Consider the following 21,364-nt stretch of genomic DNA (forward strand, 5'->3'; position numbering starts at 1 on the left):
GGAGACTATCCTCACTATCCTCAATGTGAAGATGGGACTTAAATCTCCACAAGGACAATGTGGCGATCGCTCCAACGAATTTGGTTGTGTACAGAGGCTTCAACGACAGGTAAGATTGGTGAGAACAGAGTCAAGTAGGTTTTTCCCCCTTATTGGTTCTTTCATCATCTGTTACAGACTCAGTCTAGCAGCTATGTCCTTTAGGACTCAGCCAGATGCAAATAAGTATTGCACTATTAAAAATTCAAGCACCTGTCCCAACTACTTTTGGTCCATTAATGTGGAATTGGTGGACAAGTACCCCAAACTTTATTCCAATGCAGAGTTCATTGGCGAGGACTATTGCTGCACACCCTGTGGGATAAGAGGGTATCTGACAGTAACTTGTAAACATCTGCAGTCTCACTGTTACTTTTAAAACAAAATCTTGGCCATCTCAGAACAGGAAACAGAATGGACTAATGTACACAGGCTCATCATACACGCACTGCAGGATGTCTGAAGATTTTGGTACAAAAATGCCATTTAACTATAGATTATTGCAATGTCAAACATGATCGTCTCCCAACGATCAACAATTGAAACCCCCACAGCCCAAAGATGTCTCACAAAAGGTGGACTGGCCACTCTTTTGAGGTCCACCAACAAAACAGAAGGAAAACAAAACAAACTGAGAAACAAAGCAAAAACATGGCCGCTCCTGTTAGGGATAGGTGGATTGGCCATGCTAAATTTCCCCTTAATTGGAAAAAAAGAATTGGGTACTTTAAATTTAAAAAGAAAATACCGTCAGAGCCCAAGAGTAGCAGGTTTAAGGAGTGAGGATAATGTTGTCCAGTTTCAGCAGCTAAACGCTAATGGACAGGAACTCCAACAGTAAATGTTACACATGGTTACTGGTACAGTGGAGCAGATTTCTCATTAGAAAATGAAACAAGGTTTTTATTTACCTGCTCGTAGGGGTTTGTACAGTTCACTTGAAAGCGTCCTTTTCCAGCGTTCTTTAAATTTTGCTTTCAGTTCATTATCAGAGACTTCCTCTTGATCAAGTATGTTCAGTGCCTAAAAATAAAATACTTTTCCACATAAAAATTGTGGCCTGGAGCAAGCATAAAAGGCTATACAAATTGTTTTTGGGAAGATCACAAAGTTTTCTGTGTCAGCTATTACAATGGGGGAATTAACCCATTTGAATTACGTTAAACTTCTACAAAAAGTGCACGTGGAGTATCTGATGAGGATGTGAAGCGATATTGCACACCAGTTAATAATATGTCCGCATTCGGGCTGCGAGTGGCCCGACGCAGGAAAGACGCGCAGAAGGTGGCTCCTGCTGGAAACCTGACTTTTGTACCCTTTTTACCAATGCTACAAGTTAACTTCTTGGAAAAATCTGGGGGAAAATCCTGAAATTTTGCTGTGCAGATTTCTCTCATCTATGAAATGCCCAAGGCAGAACGGTGCTGCAGTGGGTTAGCATTCCGGCCTCACGGCACTGAGGTCCCAGGTTCGATCCCGGCTCTGGGTTGCTGTCCGTGTGGAGTTTGCACATTCTCCCCGTGATTGCGTAGGTTTTGCCCCTACAACCCAAAAAGATATGCAAGCTAGGTGGATTGCCTCGTGCTGTGTTCATAGGATTTCACAGTTCCAAAGAGAAGGAGCTGGTTCTTCGATGGGCAAGGGTGCACCGGGATTTTAAGTGGGAGGGTCACTCCATTAGGCTGATCCAGGACAAGAATGCAGACCTAGCAAGAGTGAAATCCACCCTGTACAAGAGTAGAGTCAAATTCAGCATGGTTCATCCAGCTCGCCTTTGAGTAACATTCCGAGAAAAAGACTACTTTATTGAACTCACCGGGAGATGCTAACTTGTTTGTCCAAAAGCACAAGTTGTTCTCTGTTTAATCTGTTATATGTTTCTGTGTACAGACACTTTGTATTTCGCTTCTTTTCATATTTGGGTATATTCTTGACGCCCTGAATTATGAGATATTTCTGATGTTTGTTCCTTATATTATCTTATTTCTCCCCTTCTCTTTTCATTCGGCACAACTTTTAGTCGCCAGCATTGCACTGCAAGTTAACAAAGTTTTCACACTCCAGTTGTGAGTCACCCTACTAACAAGGTATGTTAGTTAACGGGTGTTGTATTAGAGGATTTTCTGCAGCTCATGACAGTAGTTTTAAAATAAACTTAGAGTTTGTGTTTAGTTATATATTTATATTTAGTTCATTATAGGCTTCATGTTAAGTGCTTGCTTGCCACCATTCCATTTAATTTTGGGTGTGATTATACTCAACTGTGATGCCGTTTTTGGGGAGGTGGGGTGCAGTGGGTTTTAGCTTTAATTTTAGGTTGCTGACGGTGTCTGCTGGTCTCTTTGTGAAGTCATCTTATTTGGTTCAATGTCCAACTTGGGTGTATCTTCTTGCTTTGTAATAGTCGCGTCCCTGATTTAATACATCCTCTTGGGAATGACTCACTCCAGTTTGAAAGGTGGTGGGAGACCTCCAATCCAACGGATTACCTGGAAAGTTAGGGGTTCGAATGGCCCTGTTAAACTTGAGAGCATTCGCTCATTTTAAGAGCCTAAACTTTGGTAATGTTTTAGGTATTGAAGATCAGACCAGGCTATAAAAAGGATGACCACATTTGTAGTTCTCTCTAGCTTTGACAAAGACCCCATTTCCAGGCTTGGAATGTTAGCTCCCTTCTCTCTTCAAAAGTTTGTTAAAATAAATTTTCATACCCCAATTCATTTTTTCCAATTAAGGGGCAATTTTAGCTTGGCCAATCCACCTACCCTGCACATCTTTGGGTTGTGGGGATGAAACCCACGCAAACACAGGGAGAATGTGCCAACTCCACACAGACAGTAACCCAGATGCGGGGTCGAACCTGGGACCTCAGCGTCATGAGGCAGCAGTGCTATCCACTGCACCACCGTGCTGCCCTCCCTTTCCAAAGATGCTGTGAGGTCCGCTGAGATTGGCCAGTACATTCTGTTTTTGTTTCCGATTCCAGCATCCACAATAATTTGCTTTTATCTTTGTCTTTAATTCACTGGCACTTCTCTTCAAGGAATGCCTAACCTGAAGTACTGCTCTTCTCTCAGACAGGATATTCGTTGGCCTGTTTCGCCCTGTCCACCTTCTTTGCTTTCCATTTCTATCTTGGTGTTTGACAAGATGTTTAATAAAACTTGCTTTCACAGCCATATTTCCTTCCTCAGAGATACACTGCGTCTCCGACTTACCCCAAGTGGATTCCAACTCAAGTTCCATCCAAACCAGGCTGGTTTAGCACAGTGGGTTAAACAGCTGGCTTGGAAGGCAGCACAATGCCAGCAGGGCGGGTTCAATTCCCGGACCGGTTTCCCCGAACGGGCGCCGGAATGTGGCGACTAGGGGCTTTTCACAGTAACTTCATTGAAGCCTACTTGTGACAATAAGCGATTATATTATTATTATTCTTCATGTTTTGAAACCACCCAGTATTACAGGTATCTCCAGGACATACAATGGGCAGCAACCTCCTTTCCAACCCGATCCAGGTCAATGTGGCTTTTAAATCCTTTTACTGTGACCTGCATAAATCGGAGCCCCCGCAGACAAGTCGAGCATGTCTTTCCTGCACATTTTCTGGACTGCCAGGCCATCCTAACTGTCAATTCAGACACAAATTGAGAGTTAAGCTCCTCGATACACCCAAACGAGATTTAAAAATGCATTGGGCTGATAAGGTCTCTGTTCCGGTTGGTTTCCAACCCATCTCAATTTTAAATGCAGATGTTAAGCTGCTCACGAAGGTTCTGGCACTCCAGATGGAGTCTTGCCTTCCAAGTATAAGTTTGGAGGATCAAACAGGCTGTGTAACAGGGCGTCAATTATGAGCCAATATATGTTGCCTTTTAAATGTGTTTCTTGCCCCCTCCCCTGAACTTGAGCCAGAGGTGATAGTATCTCTCGACTGAGAAAGCATTTAACAGGGTGGAATGAAATTATTTATTCGGGATTCTAAGGAGATTTGGATCTGCTTGCTGTATAATGCCCTTACAGCCAGCGCTCACACAAATACTTTATATTCAGACTACTTATCCTTGTAAAGGGGCAACTGGGCCTTATACTCACTGGCAAGCCTTGGACAAAGGTCCTTACAGGTTCAACTCCATATCCTCATGTGCCAGGCTGAGTTTAATTCAGTTCAAGGTGCTACATAGGACACAACTGACCAAGTAAAGGACGAGTAAGTTTTTTTTCAAATGTTGAGACCAGATGTGATCACTGTTTGCTTGCCCCAGCTGATCAGAAACATATGTTTTGGTCCTGCCCCAGACCTGCCAGCTTTTGGGCTTCCTTTTTCAGCACCACGTCAGTGTTTGGAATTATAACCGTGCCTGCTGATAGCCATATTTGGGGCTTAGGATTCACCAGCAGTTCATTCTGGCATAGAGGTGATGTCTTTGCCTTGGCCTCATTGATAGCTTGGAGGCGGATACTGCTTGGTTGGAGGTCTCCCGTTCCGCCCAATGCCTCTGGCTAGGTAGTTAGGGGACTTAATGTCCTTCTTGCACTCAAGAGAAAATTAAACTCACCATCAGGAGTTCAGTGGAGAGACGCTACCCGAGATGGCAACCATTCATCTCCTTTAACAAAAATCTCAGCGCTCAGGGGTTTTAGGTAGTGCTAAATTAGTTAGTTATTTTTTCTTTGTTTACAATATTTGTGTTCTTGTGTTTTTGTTGATTTTGTTACAATGTAAAAGTTTACCAAACATACTTTTTTAAAAAGTTAAAAATCATGTCCATATTCGCAAAGTGCCCACCTCGTAACTGAAGTTTAACATTTTAAAAGAAAGCACAAAACATGAAGCAGAGAGGGGGAAAAACGATACAAATGTTACCTCATCCAGAATTTCTCTGTTTCTTTGCAGAAGTTCTGGAAGATCCCTCATAAATTGATCTACTGTCTGTAGACCACCCTGCTGAGCGACAACTTTGGACTTCTCCAAAATAGACTGAGGAATGCTGTCACCAGAAACATCCTCTATGGCAGCTGGAAGATTCAAGGAGGCCAGCACGCTGAAAGATTAAATTAAAGTATAATGACTAGAATACAATTACCTATTGCTACTCTTGTCATCTCTCCTCTGGTATGAAAAGATGCTTTGAGTTAATCCAACACTCTCATTCTTGATGACTGGTGAAGTTTCCCCATTTATGGTTCCAAACGTAGGTCGGAAACAGTTGTTTGTTTCTCTACTTTTTAACCAATAATATTAGCCTCCTCCCTCCCTCAGTGCAGTTTCATGAACAGCGGTAGCACCAGTCCCTCAGAACTAATCTTAATCTATAAACTGAAACAGCTAGCTCTGATAGAGGACATCACCACAGAACCCAATGTGTACCTTTATCCTTCATATGGTCGACCTAACCAGAGTTGGTGTATTTGAGGAACACTTTCGTGCCTTTGGAGACGGTGTGTTCCCTGGCCGCATGAGGCAGAAGGCACTCTCTATCTCCCTAGCAGAGATGGTGTGCCACTTGTTGTAGTGAATGAGATGTGAAGTCTCGGAAGCAATGCACTCAAATGTTGACAACAAAGCAGTTCATTACACTCATGGCCTTGATCAAAATCCTGGCAGAAGGGCCAGCACCCAGTCACCAAATGGAGTTGCTCCGCTTGTGGGATTTCCTTCACTTCCTGGGTGGCTTTTAGACATTAATGATCTGGAAGAAGGAACTGAAGGCACTGTTGCTAAATTTGCAGATGATACAAAGATCTCCAGAGGGACAGGTAGTATTGAGGAAGCAAGGGGGCTGCAGAAGGATTTGGACAAGCTAGGAGAGTGGGCAATGAAGTGACAAATGAAATACAATGTGGAAAAGTGAGAGGTTATGCACTTTGGAAGGAGGAACTTAGGCATAGACTACTTTCTAAATGGGGAAATGCTTAGGAAATCAGAAGCACAAAGGGACTTGGGAGTTCTTGCTCACGATTCTCTTAAGGTTAACGTGCAGGTTCAGTCGGCAATTAAGGCAGCAAATGTAATGTTAGCATTCACATCAAGAAGGCTAGAATACAAGACCAGGAATGTACTTCTGAGGCTGTATAAGGCTCTGGTCAGACTCCATTTGGAGTATTATGAGCAGTTTTGGGCCTCATATCTAAGGAAGGATGTACTGGCCTTGGAAAAGGTCCAGAGAAGGTGCACAAGAATGATCCATGGAATGAAGAACTTGTCGTAAGAAGAACAGCTGAGGACTCTGGGTCTCTACTCATTGGAGTTTAGAAGGATGAGGGGGGAATCTTATTAAAACTTACAGGATACTGCGAGGCCTGGATAGAATGGTCGTGGAGAGGATGTTTCCACTTGTTGGAGAAACTAGAACCAAAGGACACCATCACAGACTAAAGGGACGATCCATTTAAACAGAGATGAGAAGGCATTTCTTCAGCCAAAGGGTGGTGAATCTGTCGAACTCTTTTGCCACAGAAGGCTGTGGAGGCCAAATCACTGAGTGTCTTTATGACAAGAGATAGATAGGTTCTTAATAAGGGGATCAGGGGTTAATGGGGAGAAGGCAGGAGAATGGGGTGAGAAAATATCAGCCATGACTGAATGGTGGAGCAGATGCGATGGGCCGAGTGGCTTAATATGTCTTATGGTCTTATGTGACTTTCATCAGCAACTGCTTGGACAGCTTGCAGGACACCCTGCCCTGAGCCATAGCCGCTACCTCAGGTATTCCGCTCTACATGTACATCCATAGAATTTACAGTGCAGAAGGAGGCCATTCTGCCTATCGAGTCTGCACCGGCTCTTGGAAAGAGCACCCTACCCAAGGTCAACACCTCCACCCTATCCCCATAACCCAGTAACCCCACCCAACACGAAGGGCAATTTGGACACTAAGGGCAATTTATCATGGCCAATCCACCTAACCTGCACATCTTTGGACTGTGGGAGGAAACCGGAGCACCCGGAGGAAACCCACACACACACAGGGAGGATGTGCAGACTCCGCACAGACAGTGACCCAAGCCGGAATCGAACCTGGGACCCTGGAGCTGTGAAGCAATTGAGCTATCCACAATGCTACCATGCTGCCCATACTTCCCAGCAGAGATTACCAAATAGCTTTCAAGAACATTAGCTGTGACTGAGTTTCCCCATCCTAACTCAGGGTCAATTGTAATATCACAATTATTTCCTTGAATAAGACTAGTTTAAAGCATCATGAAAATGAAGCCAAGGGCCTTTCTGAGCTGCACGCCTGAGTTTTGCAATCAAAAGTGCCTTTACCGACTCAGCCACAGAAAATAAATATTCTTGATATCTGTTGGATAACTAACCTCCCCAGAATCTCAGCCGGGTATAGTTGAGTTTCTCCATCTAGCTTTACAAACAAACACGTCTTGGCAAGATATATATATTGGGGGCCATGAACGAAAGGTTTGTACAGAGTAGAGAAAACTGACCCACTAGCATTACTGCTTTCCAACTGATTCAGCAAAGGCAGAAAAGGCATTAAGGGTTAAAGCGAAGTTCAGATGCTCCAGAAAAAAGGTGTTGCAAATTAAAGGTTTTAGAAACATACATAGAAAATAGACGCAGGAGGTCATATACCGTTCGAGTCTGCTCCACCATTTATTATGATCACAGCTGAACAGGTTCAATACCCTGATCCCGCCGTCCTTCATATCCCTGATCCTGCCGTCCTCCATATCCCCGATCCCTTTAGCCCCAGGAGCTATATCTAATGTTTTTTGAAATGTGCAACATTTTGGCCTCAACTACTTAGTGGTACTGAATGCCACAGATTCACCACTCTCTGGGTAAAGAAATTTCTCCTCACCTCAGTCCTAAAATGTTTACCCCTTATCTTAAAACTATGACCCCTTGTTATGGACTCCCCCACCATCGGGAACATTCTTTCTGAATCTACCCTGTCTAATCTTCTAGAATTTTCCACGTTTCTATGAGATCCCCTCTCATTCTTCTGAACTCCAATGAATATAATCCTAATCGACTCAGTGCCGCCTCATATGACAGCCCCGCCATCCCACAAATCAGCCCAGTAAATCTTCGCTGTTTTGAAATGAATTAATTAATCAGAGGGAAGGGCAGCACGGTGGCCTAGTGGTTAGCACCACCGCCTCACGGCGCTGAGGTCCCAGGTTCGAATCCCGGCCCTGGGTCACTGTCTGTGTGGAGTTTGCACATTCTCCCCGTGTCTGCGTGGGTTTCGCCCCCACAACCCAAAAATGTGCAGAGTAGGTGGATTGGCCACACTAAATTGCCCCTTAATTGGAAAAAATAATTGGGTAATCTAAATTTTTAAAAAAACTAATCAGAGGGAAGAGTAAACAGTTTTAAACCCGTTTTAAACCCCGGTGTAGAAAATTATAGTGCACTAATTTGATATTTAAATTGGGGCTGTTCATTCATCCATAAGGTATTTACATGAATAGTATTATTAGCTTGGAATATTAAGCAGAAACATTGAGATTTTTTTGAAATCAACAATGCCATCACACAGAACTATCTGGTTTGTGAACAGTTTCTACTCTTATCAGCCTAACTTAAAGGAAACCAGAAACATACAGTATATAGTACAAAGTGGACTGTGGTAAAGCGTGTGATTTTGGTATTAATAGCTTAACTAGAGGTTTCTTACTTACCCATTGGCTAGATTTGTGGATTCTCTCATTTGTCCTATCAGTCTGTTAACCAGGTCAGCCCTTCTCTGATTGTATATACTCAGAGATTGCTGCACTGCCAAAGGAACCATCTTTGCAAATAGATCTAAATATGAAAGTTAGTTTCAAAACATGTTCTTAGTAATTAATCCATATCAACTAAAAGTGCAAACATGTTCAATAATACTTCTATTTCATCCCCACGTGAAAACATCGCATTAATATTTTTGAGGGAATTAAATTTGTCACTCGGGTACTATGCACCCAAAATCATTGCCAAAATTGGAGATATCATTGCAAGTGAACATCATTTAGATATTTGGAATTAATTTCACTGCTGTAAGGATAAGTCACCAATGTAGTTTAAAAATGACCAGTGCAAGTCTTCAAAAAAAAGTTAAACATTGAAGTTATAACCAAGCATGCCTGCTAATTTACGACACATTTTATACTTTAATTATTGAATGGAAGCATGTTAAAAATCAAATGGTCAGAAAGAGATATAGTGAGCATGACTTCAGTAATTGCTTTGCTTTTATTTGTTCTTCAAATGTGCACAATGCTACCAAGTACATAATTATTGCCAAATTGAAGCTGTTGGTGAGCTCTTTAGCACTGTTGATGACTCCTTCCATCAATTGGCTGGTGATTGGGAGAAGACCAATACGGCCAAGTTAGACTGTAGATAGGACATACACGAGCAATTTTTTTACTTTGTCAATTAGATACAAGGTCATACTTGCGTGGGAAAACCTTGGTTTCTGGGGTGGCCAGTTCTAATGCAACAGTCACATCCATTACCGTTACTGTGTCCAATGTAGTCAGTTGCTTTTCAATAACACATGGAGTGAACCAAATTGGCTGGAGAGTGACAGCAAGGCAGGGCCTTGGAAGGTGACAGATGAGAATCAAATACATGACTTTTGTAAGCAAAAGCTACCCAAATAGATCACTGCTTTTCCACCTCGGCTTACAAACTTCTCCATTTCATATAAAAATAAAACTCATTTTTATAAGTTATTGCACGACATCCACAACCCTTTCAGACATTGCAATCTAGATCATTCCCTATAACATTCTAATCTCCCCTCTGGTTTGCCAATTATCTTCAATCTTCACACACCATCCTCCAGGAAACGGTTTCGCATTATTTACTCTGATAATTTTAAAACCTGTTAAATCTCCTCTTGCGTTGCTTTGCCAAGGAGAAAAACCCTAGCTCCTCCAGTCATTCCACATTACTCAAGTCCATCATCCCAAGGTGTTCAAGTGCTTTCAAGGACTTCAACCTTCATTCATGCACCTCCATGCTATGTTCTGTTATGTGTAAAGATAACACTTCATTCCACCCACATTGGCTGACTGAATGGTGTCAGTGGTAGCACTCTGGACACTTGAGCGCATAATCCAAGTTCACATCTTAATGCAGCACAGAGATGCTGCACTGTCAGAAATCACATTAAAGCAAGGGACTTTCATGTAAACATAAAAGACATTTTAAGAAATATAGGGGTTGGCAATATATGTCCTTGTCAATGTTTATTCCTCAACCAACATCCCCAAAACAGATTACCTGCTCATGGTCTCATTGTTGTTTGTGAGACAATGCTGTTCATAATTTAGCTGCTGTGTTTCATAATTGAAACTACACTTCAAAAGCAGTTCACATGCCAAGCATTACTCAAGGTTGTGAAAGGTGCTAACTAATGGCAAACTATTTCTTCTTCTAGCTGACTTCTACCATTCCCACCTGGATACATTAACGCTGCAAAATGCTGCTCACATCTAATGGTTTTTTTTATATAAAAATAATTTAAAGTACCCAATTCATTTTTTCCAATTAAGGGGCAATTTAGCGTGGCAATCCACCAACCCTGCACATCTTTCGACTGTGGGGACAAAACCCACACAAAGCAAACACGGGGATATTATGTGCAAACTCCACACGGACAGTGACCCAGAGCCGGGATCGAACCTGGGACCTTGGCGCAGTGAGGCAGCAGTGTTAACCACTGTGCTACCATGCTGCCCCGCTCACATCCAATGGTTGACGGTCTGCTTAATCCTGCCTACTTTTAGTTATCATCATGGAACTACTTTGTGCCACTGCCTCATTAGATTGCCAAAATACTCCTAAGGAATCCTTAATGATGCTGTGGCACAGATTTTATCTCTTCATTTTGGTCCATTATAACTCGCCTGGAAATGGGACTTGCTGGTACTGTCATTTAATGCTTTGTCCCTTTTCAGTGAAAACACGAATCAAGGCTATACCAGAATTAACACAATGAAGTTCCTTTTAAATCATTTATGGGATATAATAATAAACTTCAATAGTGTCACAAGTAGGCTTACATGAACACTGCAATGAAGATACTGTGAAAATCTCCTAGTCGCCACACTATGCCGCCTGTTCGGGTACACAGAGGGAGAATTCCAGAATGTCCAATTCACCTAACAAGCACATCTTTCGGGACTTGCAGATGGAAACCGGAGCACCCAGAGGAAACCCACACAGACACAGGGAGAACGTGCAAACTCTGCACAGACAGTGACCCAAGCTGGGAATCACACCCAGATCCCTGGCACTGTGAAGCAACAGTGCTAACCACTGTGTACCACGCCTGCAGGCGTTATCAACACTACCAGCATTTACTATCCATCCCTAATTGTCCATGGCGATGGTGAGCTGCTGCAGAGTGTAATATCGGTACACCTACAATGCTTAAGGAAGGAGTTCCAGGATTTTGAAACAGTGGGTATAAAGAAATATCAATATATTTTCAGGAGACGGAGACTTGGAAGGGAACTTGAATGTGGTGGTGCTTCAGTGTGCCGGGGTTTTCTAGGCAGCAAAGATCATGCGTTTGTTTAAAAGCGAAGTTGCACTGGCAGCTATGGTATGCCGACAGTGGAAGCAGTGAATGGTTAGGAAATGTTTAAGATGGGGTTTTGATCAAGCAGACTGTTTTGTCCTGGATGGAGTTAAGCTTCTTGGAGTGTTGTTGGAGTTTCTCTCATCCAAGCGAGTGGAGAGCATAACCATAAGACATTAGAGCAGAGGTAGGCCACACAGCCCATAGAGTCTGTTCCGCCATTCAATGAGATCATGACTGATCTGATACAATCGTCAGTTCCACTTTCCTGCTACATCCCCATAGCACTCAATTCCCTTACTAATTAAAAAACTGTCCATTTCAGCCTTGAACATAACGACACAGCCTCCACAGCTCTCTGTGGAAAATAATTCTAGATTCACTACCCTCGGAAGAAATTCCTCATCATCAGTCTTAAACGGGTGACCCTTTGCTCTTTGATTATGCCTTCTGGACCGAGACTCCCAACAAGAGGAATGATCCTCTCAGCATCCACCCAGTCAAGCTGCCTGAGAATCCAATAAGGTCTCAATAAGGTCACCCCTCGTTCTTCTAAACTCTATTAAGTACAGGCCAAAATTACTCAACCTCTCCTTATAAGAAATCCCTTCATTTCAGTGGTCAACCAAGTGAACCATTTCTGGACTGCCTGCAATCCCAATACATCTTTCCTCAGATAAGGAGACCAAACTGTTCACAGTGTTCCAGGTGTGGTCTAACTAGTGTCTTGTCTAATTCTAGCAGGACTTCCTTATTTTTATATTCCATTCCCATTGAAATAAAGGCCAACATTCCATTAGCCTTCCCAATTGCCTGAACTTGCATGCTAGCTTTTTGTTATTTATACAAGAGGACCCACAAATCTGAGCTGCATTTTTCTGCAGCCTTTCGCCATTTGAATAATATTGTTATGGGCCAGCGTTTAGAAACTCCAAATTGTATTATGAAGTTCACCTGACCTACAATATTTATGTTGAATTTGGCGAGGATGAGCACAAAAGCCTTCGCTGCAAGTGTGACTCATCAGACTTGCGAGACAATTTAATCAATACAAGGTTTATTCTTAACACATCTATATCTATAAACACAGCAAGAATTTTTATCAATTACAAACATAAAGGTACCTCACACTACAGTAACCTATGTACATAACACTTGATGAATTCCCCCTTAACTGTTCCAATTCAATAACAGAATCCAATAAACCAAACCCCTTTTCAAGGGTATGACCCAGCACACTGCATTTTCTCTTGAATGGGACTGATCCTTTCCCTGGGATTCTGATCCAGTCTCACCCAGCAGATCCAAAGTGCTTCTGGAAAGCAAACTATATCTTTACAAGTTACCATGGCAGTTAGCTACAACCAATGCGTTTTTTTTTTACTCTAACAGCTTTTAAAATGAAAACATAGAAAGACAGGGGAAAAAACACTTCCCATTGATTTCAAATTTAAAAGCAGGACCATAATGCTTTGATCTGACCTGCTGGTTGTGGGGACCCCTTTTTACAAATAAAATCACACTCCTTTAGCTTAAAACATCTATCGTCATGGAATATGAAAAAGAAAAAGATGGTTTCGGAATGCACACTTTTGAAGGGTAGAAAGCGAATTATAACTTCCTGCCACAAAAGCCAAGTGTGGTCTCTCTCATTGAGCTTACCAGTGTATTTCTGGCTCATGGGGTGACTGACAGGAGTAGACTTCACCAAGGTGGCTTTTCCTACAGGCTCCAAATCTTTCACATCAGGAACACGGTCATGGTAAATGAAGTCATTATCCTTTTTTGCAGCAGTTAGCGCACGAGTGATTTTGTCCGACAGGTCCTTCACATTGATATACTCATCATACCGAGAGGCAACCGTCTTCACTGAGTCGGATGCATGCTGAGATATAAAAATAGAAAACCATGAGTTCATCTGTTAATGAGTAGCTAAAACTAGCAGTTTTGATTCTGATCATTCTGGGCCTTTTATCTTTAACTTACAGACCAAGCTAAGGATTTGCACCATGGCAATCTGAAACGTTATTGTTCAGGTTCACTAACGGCAATTTTAAAGCTCTAGTACAGGAGTTTTATTGTATGGAACTGAAAACCACAGATCTAATTATTCTATTATTATGCAATTTAGTGGGCAGCACAGTAGCAGCGCAGTCAGCACAGTTGCTTCATAGCTCTAGTGTACCAGGTTCGATTTCTGGCTTGGGTCACTGTCTGTGCAGAGTCTGCACGTTCTCCCCTCGTGTGCGTGGGTTTCCTCCGGGTGCTCCGGTTTCCTCCCACAGTCCAAAGATGTGCGGGTTAGGTGGATTGGCCATGCTAAATTGCCCTCAAGTGTCCAAGAAGGTTAAGTGAGGTTACTGGATTACGGGGATAGGGTGGAGACGTTGGCCTGGTCGGGTGCGCTTTCCAAGGGCTGATGCAGATTCGATGGGCCGATGGGCCTTCTTCTGCACTGTAAATTCGATGATTTTATTCACATTGAACCCAAGATACATTGTCGAGACCCAATCAACATGCTGTTTACCCAGGATGTACACAGATAGATACGTTATTTACTTTACACACAACCAAGTGTACGCAGCATCTCAGTTTACAACAGTGATGCAAGATTCGCCTGGAATAGTCAGCCATGTTGTATGCTGGAGTGTTAGAGAAAGATGAGAGGGGACAATGTACAACAGTCATGGGTCATTTGTGACTTTCATCAGGCTAATTTCAATACTGTGGTGGAGCAGAAACTTGGAGAAATTAGAAGGGTGAAGTTGTAGGAAAGTTGGATTTGGACGACATCAATATGCTCAAGAACAATGTTTTTTTTGTACTTCGATCATATAGTTTTGTAATATGTCACTTTGCGTGTGGGGTATAGGCATCGGGGGTGGTGATGTGGGGATAAAGGAGCTTGGTGATGAGAGTTTGAAGTAAGTTCGGGTGGGGAATATGTGGGTCTTCGAAATAAAGTTTTCAGCCTCAGGTGGGGGTCACCCTGCTAGCAGAAATGCTGGCTAACTGAAGTGAAGCAGGGTGGAAAGCTGTGGCTGGCTATTTTTCTTTGGGGGGGGGGGGGGTGTTCCTGTTTGGGTTGGGATAGCGAGCCTTGGGTGGTTGGGTTTGCTTGGTGTGGGATGGGGGAAGGGGTGTGGGAGTTGGGGGTGGAGGGGGGATGGGGGACCTGGAGCCCCCTGGCCAGGCTGATCTCATAGAATATATGGGGACTAAATGGGCCAAAAGTTCTCGGGTGTTCGGCCATTTAAAAAGTTTGAAGGCAGGCATGGTCTTTCTGCAGGAGACTCAGCTGAGGGTTAAGGACCAAACGAGATTGAGGAAAGGGTGGGTTGTACAAGTGATGACACCCCAGATGGGTCAGGAAACAGAAGTGATAAAACCCACGGACGTGGAGAAGGCGTTTGCTCAGGTTGAGTGAGTACCATTGAGGTGCTTGGCCGGTTTGATTTTGGACCAGGATTTATTGGTTGGTTCAGGTTGTTGCACAGGGTCCCCATGGCGAGCGTTCACACTAGTGCAACAAGTTTGGGGCGTTTTTGTTTGCACTGGGGAACAAGGCAGGATGTCCACTTTACTCATTGCTTTTTGTACTGGCAATGGCGCTTAGGATATCGACGGAGTGAGGGGTGGAGCATCGAGTGTCCTACATGTGGACGACTTGCTGTTATATGTTACTGACCCGATCTACAAGTTTGCTGACGATACGGCCAGAGTGGGCTGGATCTCGAATAACGACGAGTCAGAATACAGGAGGGAGATAGAGAACCTAGTGGAGTGGTGCAGCGACAACAATCTATCCCTCAATGCCAGCAAAACTAAAGGGCTGGTCATTGACTTCAGAAAGCAAAGTGCTGTACACACCCCTGTCAGCATCAACGCGGCCGAGGTGGACATGGTTAGCAATTTCAAATTCCTTGGGGTACACATCTCCAAAAATCTGTCCTGGTCCACCCACGATGCGCTACCACCAAGAAAGCACAACAGCGCCAATACTTCCTCAGGAAACTAAAGAAATTCATGCAAGTCCACATTAACTCTGACCATTACAGATGCACCATAGAAAGCATCCTATCTGGCTGCATCACAGCCTGGTATGGCAACAGCTCGGCCCAAGACCACAAGAAACTTCAGAGAGTCGTGAACACAGCCCAGTCCATCACACAAACCTGCCTCCCATCCATTGACTCCATCTACACCTCCCGCTGCCTGGGGAAAGCAGACAGCATAATCAAAGACCACTCCCACCCGGCTGACTCACTCTTCCAACTTCTTCCATCGGGCAGGAGGTACAAAAGTCTGAGAACACGCCAGAACAGACTCAAAAACAGCTTCTTCCCCACTGTTACCAGACTCCTAAACGCCCACTTATGGACTGACCTCATTAACACTACACCCGTGTATGCTTCACCCAATGCTGGAGTTATGTAGTTACATTGGGTACTGGTGTTGCCCTATTATGTATTTTTATTATCTTTTCTTTTCATGTATTTAATCATCTGTTGAGCTGCTCGCAGAAAAATACTTTTCACTGTACCTTGGTACACGTGACAATAAACAAAATCCAAATTTCTAGATCGAGTAGGTGGGGATGATGGGGATACCGAAGAAATTTGGCTAATCGGGGTAAAAGTTAAATGTGGGGAAAAGAGAAATGTCACGGTAAGTTCCCAGGTATAAGGAAGGGGGCTGGAGAATTTGCCATTTCAGCTGATATGGGCGAGCTTACAGTATCTGGGAATACAGGTGGCGCAGAGTTGGGCTCTGTTGCATAAGTTGAATATGGCCAATTTGGTAGAGGGGGTGAAGGAGAATTTAAAGAGGTGTGACATTCGTCCACCATCGCTGGCAGGGCGGGTCCAAACCACGAATCTGACGAACCACCCGATGTTTTGATTTATTTTTCAGTATCTTCCGATATTAAGAACATAGGAATTAGGAGAAGTAGGCAATTCAGCCCTTCGAACCTGCTCCACCATTCAATCAGATCATGGCTGCTCTCTTCCTGGTCTCAACTCCACCTCCCTACATGTTGCCCACAACTCTTCGACCCATTTTTAAATCAAAAATATATCTGTCACTTTCTCGAAGCCATTTAATGATTCAGATTCCACCGCACTATGGGACAGCGAGTTCCACAAATTCACTATCCCCTGCGAGAAGTGGTCCCTCCTCATCTCAGTTCTAAATCTACTGGCTCTCAACCTATATCCGTGACCTCTCGTTCTAGATTTCCCTACAAGGGGAAACATTTGGTCTACGTTTACTTTATCAATTCCGTTTAGTATCTTCTACAACTCGATCAGATCCCCTGGCATCTCATTTTCCTGCCTTTTGCAGCCTTTATAGGGCAGGTGAGGCGTTTCAGATTTGGAGAGTATTTTTGCAAGAGATAGGCGGTCAGATTGATTTGGCATTGCTGGATTTATTGGCCGGCAACTGTGGAGAAGGTTCGGAAATGGGTCGTGGAGGAAGGGTCGGTTTGGGGGCAGATAGAGGCGGCTTCATGTATGGGGGCAAGTTGCATTCAACATACAGGGTTTGGGAATGAGGGGGGATAGAGAGGTTTAGGTACTGGTTCGTGAAAGGTAGATTTGCAGAGTTGCGGGAACAGGCAGACAGTTTTGGTTGCTATAGGGGAACGGGTTCCGGTACTTGCAGATTAGGAATTTTGTGAGGAAGGAGTTGACCATTTTTCCATGGCTACCGCATCCTTCGTTGCTCGAAAAGATTGTGTTTGAGGATAAGACAGGAGAGGGCACGGTCTTGTATATCTATGGGCAACTGATGGAGGCGATAAAGAGGAACTGGTAGGAGGGGCAGGGTGGTGCATTTGAGGCGGTAGTCTGGAGTGAATCCTTGCATAGGATAAATCCGGCCTCATGTGTGAAATTGAGTTTAACTCAATTTAAAGTAGTGCACAGAGCACATGACAAAGATGCATACGAGTTGGTTATTTTCCTGAGGTGAAGGGCAGGTGCGAGCACTGTTTCAGGGGGCAGGCGAACCACACGCGCATGTTTTGGTCCTGCCCGGAATTGGTGGGGTTTTGGAAGTCCTTTTTGGGGGCAATGCCAGAGATCTTGGGGGTGAACTTTGTTCTGAACCCGTGGGTGGCGATATTTGGGTTTCGGAAGATCAAGGAGTGAGGGCCAAAAAAACGGGGGAAGGGATTCAAGATGGCCACCGACAAAGCTCCAGAGGAGTGGAGACTCTGGGCCCAGAAACAACAAACTGATCTCCTGCGCTGCTTTAAAGAATTCAAGGATGAAGTACTGAGCTCTCTGCAGGAAACAAACAGAAGGCTGTCAGAGATTCAGTCCACCCAGGGTGCTGCCATCAAGAAGTTGCAGACGCAGGCCACTGAACGAGAGGAGGAGGCCATGGTCCTCGTGAGTAAGGTGGAGGGGCACGAGGCACTCCACAAGAAGTGGCAGGAACGCTTCGAGGAGCTGGATCACCGCATGAGGCGGAAAAACCTGCGGATCTTGGGCCTTGCGGAGGGGCTAGAGGGATCGGACCTGACAGCCTATGTGGCTGTAATGCTGAATTCGCTAGTGGGGGCCGGGTCTCTCCATCTGCCCCTGGAGCTGGAGGGACCACACAGAGTACTGGCCAGGAGGCCTAAGGAGAATGAACCCCCGCGTGCGGTGCTGGTGAGGTTCCACCGGTTCAGTGATCGGGACTGCGTGCTGCGCTGGGCCAAGAAGGTGAAGAGCAGCAATTGGGAGAATGGGGTAATACGGATCTACCAGGACTGGAGTGCGGAGGTGGCTAAGCGGCGGTCCGGATTTAATCGGACGAAAGAGGTGCTTTATAGAAAAAAGATAAAGTTCGGAATGTTGCAGCCCGCGCGCCTGTGGGTAACTTATTCGGACCGGCACCATTATTTCGATTCCCCGGAGGAGGCGTGGGCCTTTGTGCGGACGGAGAAACTGGACTTGAACTAGGGGTTGGGGGTTGCGAGGTCGGCTGTAAGATATTAGTGCTGGATTCGGCTGTTGCTGTGTTCTCTTTTTCTTCGGTTTTTTCCGTCTTGTTTTAGTACTTTTGCAATTTTGATATGGTTATTTACGGAGGGGTTGTTCTGCTATGTTTTTGTTTTTGTGCTTGGGGCATTGTTTGGGCTGTGTATCTTGCGGGGAGGGTCGGGGGGGTATGTTGTATTCTATGTCGGAGTGGGGGTATGGAGGGGGGCTGATATTTGGGAGCTGCGTCAGAAGGGTGTGGTGGGGCAGGGCGAAAGCGCGGGCTTTCCTCTGGTTTCCCGTGCTGCGGGGCTGGGGGGCGGAGACGGTGACGGGGGAGGTGGGGCCTTAACTGGTTCTTCCCCGCGCTGGAGCGGTGCCAGGAGGAGGGATAGGATGGGGGATGATCCCACTTCGGATGGGGTCGGGCTATTGGCGGGAGTTTCCGGGGTCAGCAGAAGTTAGCTGACCCACGGAAGTACAATGGAGGACGGTTCGCGGCTGGGAGGGTTCCTAGCCTGGGGGGGGAAGGGAGGGGGGGAAAGGGGAATACCGGGTTGCTGCTGGTAGGGGCAAGAAGGAGCTGGTGGGGGTTGGGGGGACAGAGGTGAGGGGTTGTCGCTATGGGGACGGGGTAGAGCAGGGGATGCTGGCCTGGGGCGGGCAGTCGACGGGCTATGGCTAGCCGACGGGGGAGGGGGGCGGGACGCCCTCTGATCCGGTTGGTCACCTGGAATGTGAGAGGGTTGAATGGGCCGGTGAAGCGGTCGAGGGTACTGGCTCACCTGAAGGGGCTAAAGGCGGATGTGGCAATGCTTCAGGAGACCCACCTGAGGGTGGCGGACCAGGTCCGCCTGAGGAAGGGATGGGTGGGGCAGGTTTTCCACTCGGGGTTGGATGTGAGGAACCGGGGAGTGGCGATTCTGGTGGGGAAAAATGTGTTGTTTGAGGCATCGGAGGTGGTGGCGGATAAGGGGGGTAGGTATGTGATGGTTAGGGGCAGGCTACAAGGAGAGAAGGTGGTACTGGCTAGTGTGTAAGCCCCAAATTGGGACGATGCGGGCTTTATGAGGCGTATGTTGGGACGGATCCCGGATCTGGAGGCGGGAGGTCTGATCATAGGGGGGGACTTTAATACGGTGTTGGATCCTTCACTGGATCGATCCAGCTCTAGGACGGGTAGGAGGCCGGCGACGGCCAAGGTACTGAGAGGGTTTATGGATCAGATGGGTGGAGTGGATCCATGGAGGTTTGTGAGGCCGAGGGCACGTGAGTACTCTTTCTTCTCCCACGTACATAGGGTCTACTCTCGGATAGATTTCTTCGTGGTGAGTAGGGGACTGATTCCGAGAGTGGAGGAGGCCGAGTATTCGGCCATTGCAATCTCCGACCACGCTCCGCATTGGATAGAGTTGGAGATGGGGGAGGTGCGAGACCAACGTCCATTGTGGCGGTTGGATGTGGGGTTGTTGGCGGAGGAGGAGGTGTGTAGGAGGGTCCGGGCAAGTATTGAGGGGTACCTTGAGGTGAATGATACGGGGGAGGTTCAGGTGGGGGTGGTCTGGGAAGCCCTGAAGGCAGTGATTCGTGGGGAGCTGATATCCATTCGGACACACAGGGAGAGGAGCGAGAGGAGTGAGAGGGATAGACTGGTGGGAAAGATGCTGGAGGTGGACAGGAGGTATGCAGAGGCACCAGAGGAGGGACTGTTGGGGGAGAGGCGCAGCCTGCAGGCTAAATTTGATTTGCTGACCACTAGAAAGGCGGAGGCACAGTGGAGGAAGGCACAAGGGGCAGTGTACGAACATGGGGAAAAGGCGAGTAGGATGCTGGCTCATCAGCTCCGTAAGCGGGATGCGGCTAAGGAGATTGCTGGAGTGAGAGACAAGAGTGGGAATGTGGTGCGGAAGGGGGTAGAGGTGAATGAGGTCTTCAAGGACTTTTACGGGGAACTGTACCGGTCGGAGCCAACGGGGGAGAGGAGGGGAATGAAGAGGTTCCTCGACGGGCTTTCTTTCCCGAAGGTGCAGGAGGAGAAGGTGGAGGGGCTGGGTGTGCCGATTGAGCTGGAGGAGCTAGTTAAGGGGATCGGGCAGATGCAGTCAGGGAAGGCACCGGGGCCGGATGGGTTCCCGGAGGAATTTTATAAAAAGTTCGTGGACCTAGTGGGCCCCTTGCTGGTGCGGACACTCAACGAAGCGTGGGAAGGGGGGACTTTGCCCCCGACAATGTCACGGGCACTGATCTCGTTAATTTCCTCAACGTGGATGCTAAGGTGCTGGCAAAAATCCTGGCCACCAGGATAGAGGACTGTGTGCCAGGGGTTGTGCATGAGGACCAGACAGGTTTTGTGAAGGGAAGGCAGCTGAACACGAATGTGCGGAGATTGCTGAATGTCATTATGATGCCGGCGATTGAGGGGGAGGCAGAGATAGTGGTGGCGCTGGATGCGGAGAAGGCCTTCGATAGAGTGGAGTGGGGGTACCTATGGGAGGTGTTGGGGAGGTTTGGATTTGGTGAAGGGTTCATTAGATGGGTACGGCTGCTATATGAGGCCCCGATGGCGTGCGTGGCCACGAATAGGAGGAGGTCGGAGTGCTTCCGGCTTTACCGAGGGACCAGGCAGGGTTGCCCCTTGTCCCCCTTGTTGTTTGCACTGGCAATCGAGCCGCTGGCGATGGCATTGAGAGATTCAGAGAGGTGGAGACACTTGGTGCGAGGTGGAGAGGAACATAGGGTGTCGTTGTATGCCGACGACCTGTTACTGTATGTGGCGGACCCGGTGGGAGGGATGCCGGGAGTGATGGAGTT

The 21,364-nt window shown here is 46.0% G+C and overlaps 1 protein-coding gene across 6 annotated transcripts in view; it reads right to left on the minus strand.

Moving 5' to 3' along the window:
- LOC119972710 (programmed cell death 6 interacting protein) overlaps nt 1–21,364 on the minus strand; it is a 136,282-nt gene that overhangs the window by 41,403 nt on the left and 73,515 nt on the right. For all 6 annotated transcript variants that reach the window (XM_038809868.1, XM_038809865.1, XM_038809866.1 and 3 more), the window contains 4 exons: nt 13,242–13,464; nt 8,686–8,809; nt 4,904–5,081; nt 951–1,062 (listed from right to left, as the gene is read on the minus strand). In XM_038809868.1, the coding sequence (XP_038665796.1) occupies nt 951–1,062; nt 4,904–5,081; nt 8,686–8,809; nt 13,242–13,464 (637 nt within the window). The remainder of the gene's footprint in view (nt 1–950; nt 1,063–4,903; nt 5,082–8,685; nt 8,810–13,241; nt 13,465–21,364) is intronic.

This window comes from Scyliorhinus canicula, chromosome 10 (assembly GCF_902713615.1).
Source record: "Scyliorhinus canicula chromosome 10, sScyCan1.1, whole genome shotgun sequence".
NCBI lineage: Eukaryota > Metazoa > Chordata > Chondrichthyes > Carcharhiniformes > Scyliorhinidae > Scyliorhinus > Scyliorhinus canicula.